The sequence below is a fragment of the Penaeus japonicus genome, unplaced genomic scaffold (genome assembly GCF_977035675.1).
Source record: "Penaeus japonicus unplaced genomic scaffold, GWHDUDI00000001_assembly GWHDUDI00000017, whole genome shotgun sequence".
Lineage (NCBI taxonomy): Eukaryota > Metazoa > Arthropoda > Malacostraca > Decapoda > Penaeidae > Penaeus > Penaeus japonicus.
In genome coordinates, this window is record NW_028234419.1 from 23,874,443 (window position 1) to 23,876,942 (window position 2,500).

At 45.1% G+C, this 2,500-nt stretch overlaps 1 protein-coding gene across 2 annotated transcripts in view; it reads left to right on the forward strand.

The window, feature by feature from the left end:
- Positions 1-2,500, forward strand: part of LOC122250636 (uncharacterized) — a 107,929-nt gene that overhangs the window by 85,172 nt on the left and 20,257 nt on the right. For both annotated transcript variants that reach the window (XM_043012125.2, XM_043012124.2), the window contains exon 3: positions 772-834. In XM_043012125.2, the coding sequence (XP_042868059.2) occupies positions 772-834 (63 nt within the window). The remainder of the gene's footprint in view (positions 1-771; positions 835-2,500) is intronic.

The following is a 2,500-nucleotide window of genomic DNA, read 5'->3' on the forward strand; positions in this document are numbered from 1 at the left end:
TTGTTAGATTTTTTTTTTATCCTTCTTTTCCTGCTCTTTTTTTTCTTTTCTTTTCTTCTTCAATTTCATTTTCATCTCTATCACCACCTCTTCTTCCTTGCCTTCATCCCCCTCGTCCTCCTCCCCCTCCCTCTCCCTCTTCCTCTTCCCCTCCTCCTCCTTTTCCTCCTCTTCCTCCTCCTCCTCCTCCTCCTCCTCCTCCTCCTCCTCCTCCTCCTCCTCCTCCTCCTCCTCCTCCTCCTCCTCCTCCCCCTCTCCCCTTACCCCTCCTCCTCCTCCTCCTCCTCCTCCTCCACTTCTTCATCTTCCTCCTCTTCCTCCTCCTTTGTTCCGATTGTTTGGCTTCTTGACTTGCTTGTGGGTGGTTGTTTATGTCCGCCCATTTTTTGCGGACGGTCCTCGCCCCCTTTGTTTGGGTCCTTTGGGTTTGTTTGTTTGTTTTATTTTGTTTTACGACTTTGGTTTAGTGTTTAATGTGCTTGGACTGATGTTTGTTTGTGTGCGTGTATGGGTGTGTATGTATATATGTATGTATGTATATATGTATCGTTGTGTTTCGTTTATTCATGTATCACATTGTCCTTAGAATTCATATATCAATAACTCCGTATCAGTTTCCGACCTAATTAAAATCCCCCCCAAAAATGAAGAAAAAAAACAAATTCCATATCTACCCAGCTCCCCCAAAAATGAAGGAAAACAAAAAAACAAACAAATTACACATCTACCCAGCTGATGTCTCACTCACTCATTCTTTTCTCTCCCTCACAGGCACTGAACAAGACGTTCCCGGACCACACCTTCCTCATGAACGGCCTCATTGTGGGGATAAAGGTAAGAGTTACTGCGGGTTGAGGTGTGCGGATTGTGAGGGTGATCCACGGGCCGATGTCACTGGAGATTGGTTGATTGGAAGATTGGTAGTTTTTTTTTTGTTTTTTTTTTGTTTGTTTATTTATTTTATTTATTTTTTATTTTTTCATTTTTTTATTTATTTATTATTATTTATTATTATTATTATTTTTTTTTTTTTTTGGGGGGTGGATCTTTTTAATCTTTAGCTATTAATGTTGTTTTTTACGTATTTCATTGTTTTTATGCTTATAAGTAGAACGTTATTATACCAAATTGTTACGTGGCGCATTGGGACTGGATATTGGAGAGGGCGAAGTGTGCACAGGTGTTTTTGTGATGACCCGAATTTCGGTGACAGATACTCCTCTTCCTCCTCCTCCTCTTCTTCTTTCTCTTCCTCCTCCTCTTCTTCTTTCTCTTCCTCCTCCTCCTCTTCTTCTTTCTCTTCCTCCTCCTCTTCATCCCCTTCCTCTTCCTCTTTTCCTCCTCTTTCTCTTCCTCTCTTCCTCCTCTTTCTCTACATCATCTTCCTCCTCCTCCTCTTCCTTCCCTTCCTCCTCCTCCTCCTCCTCCTCCTCCTCCTCCTCCTCCTCTTCCTCTTCTTCCTCTCCTCCTCCTTCTTCCTCCTCTTCTTCTTCCTCCTTCTCTTCCTCTTCCTCTACATCTTTCTCCTCTTCCTCTTCCTCTACCTCTTTCTCCTCTTCCTCTTGTGTGATTGAATGAGTGAGACAGTCCACCGTTACCCCCCCCCCCCCTTTCCACGTGTACCTCCATTGTATGATACTACTCTCCGCACCTGTACAAAGGAGGACCTACCATTCTCCCCCCTCCCCCTCTCCCCCCTTCCCCTTCCCCCTCCCCCCTCTCCCCCCCTTTAGAACCTTCGTCTTTCTGCTACAATAGCTCCCCTTTTCGGCATTTCCCCTCTGAAGCATTGCCCTCGATCCTTCCTGGTGAAAGGCTTCCGAGTGGCGGCCCTTGCTGGCTGGCTGTATGGCTGTCTGGCTGTTCCTTCGGTGTCACTGTCTTCTTTCTCTACCTTTTCCATTTCATTTTCTCCATTTTGTTGTCTCTCCACTTTCTTTTCACTTTCTTTCATTTTCATTTTTTTTTTCTTTTCCGGTTTTCTTCCTGTCGGTTTTCCTTCGTCTCTTCCTGCTTTCTTTCTTTCAGTTCTTGCTCTACTTCGCTGTGTTTTATTTCCTGTTCATATCATTCTTACCGCCACCCCCCATACTCTTATCTTCTCTTTTTCTCTTCTGTTTTATCTTCCTTTCTCTTTTCTTCTTTATTCGTCTCTTCTATCCCTCCTCTCCCTTTTCTTTTATCTTGTCCCCTCTCCCCTCTCTCATCACCTTTTTCCTCTATCCTCTCTTTTTTTCCTCTCCCCTCATGCCTCTTTCCACCTTCGCCCATCACCCTTCTCCTCTCCGCCCTCCTCCTCTCCTCTCTCCCACCCACTCTTTGTTTGACCAGCAGCCTCTCCTTTATACTCCCCTCTTTCATTTCCTCTTTCATATCCTCCCTTTCATCTTCTCGTTTCCCCTTCTCCTTCGCCGCCTTCCTCCTCTCGTCTTCCTTCTCTTGCTTCTTCTCTTCTGTTGCATTACCCCTTTTTCTCCGGCGTTCCCCTCTTCTCATTCGC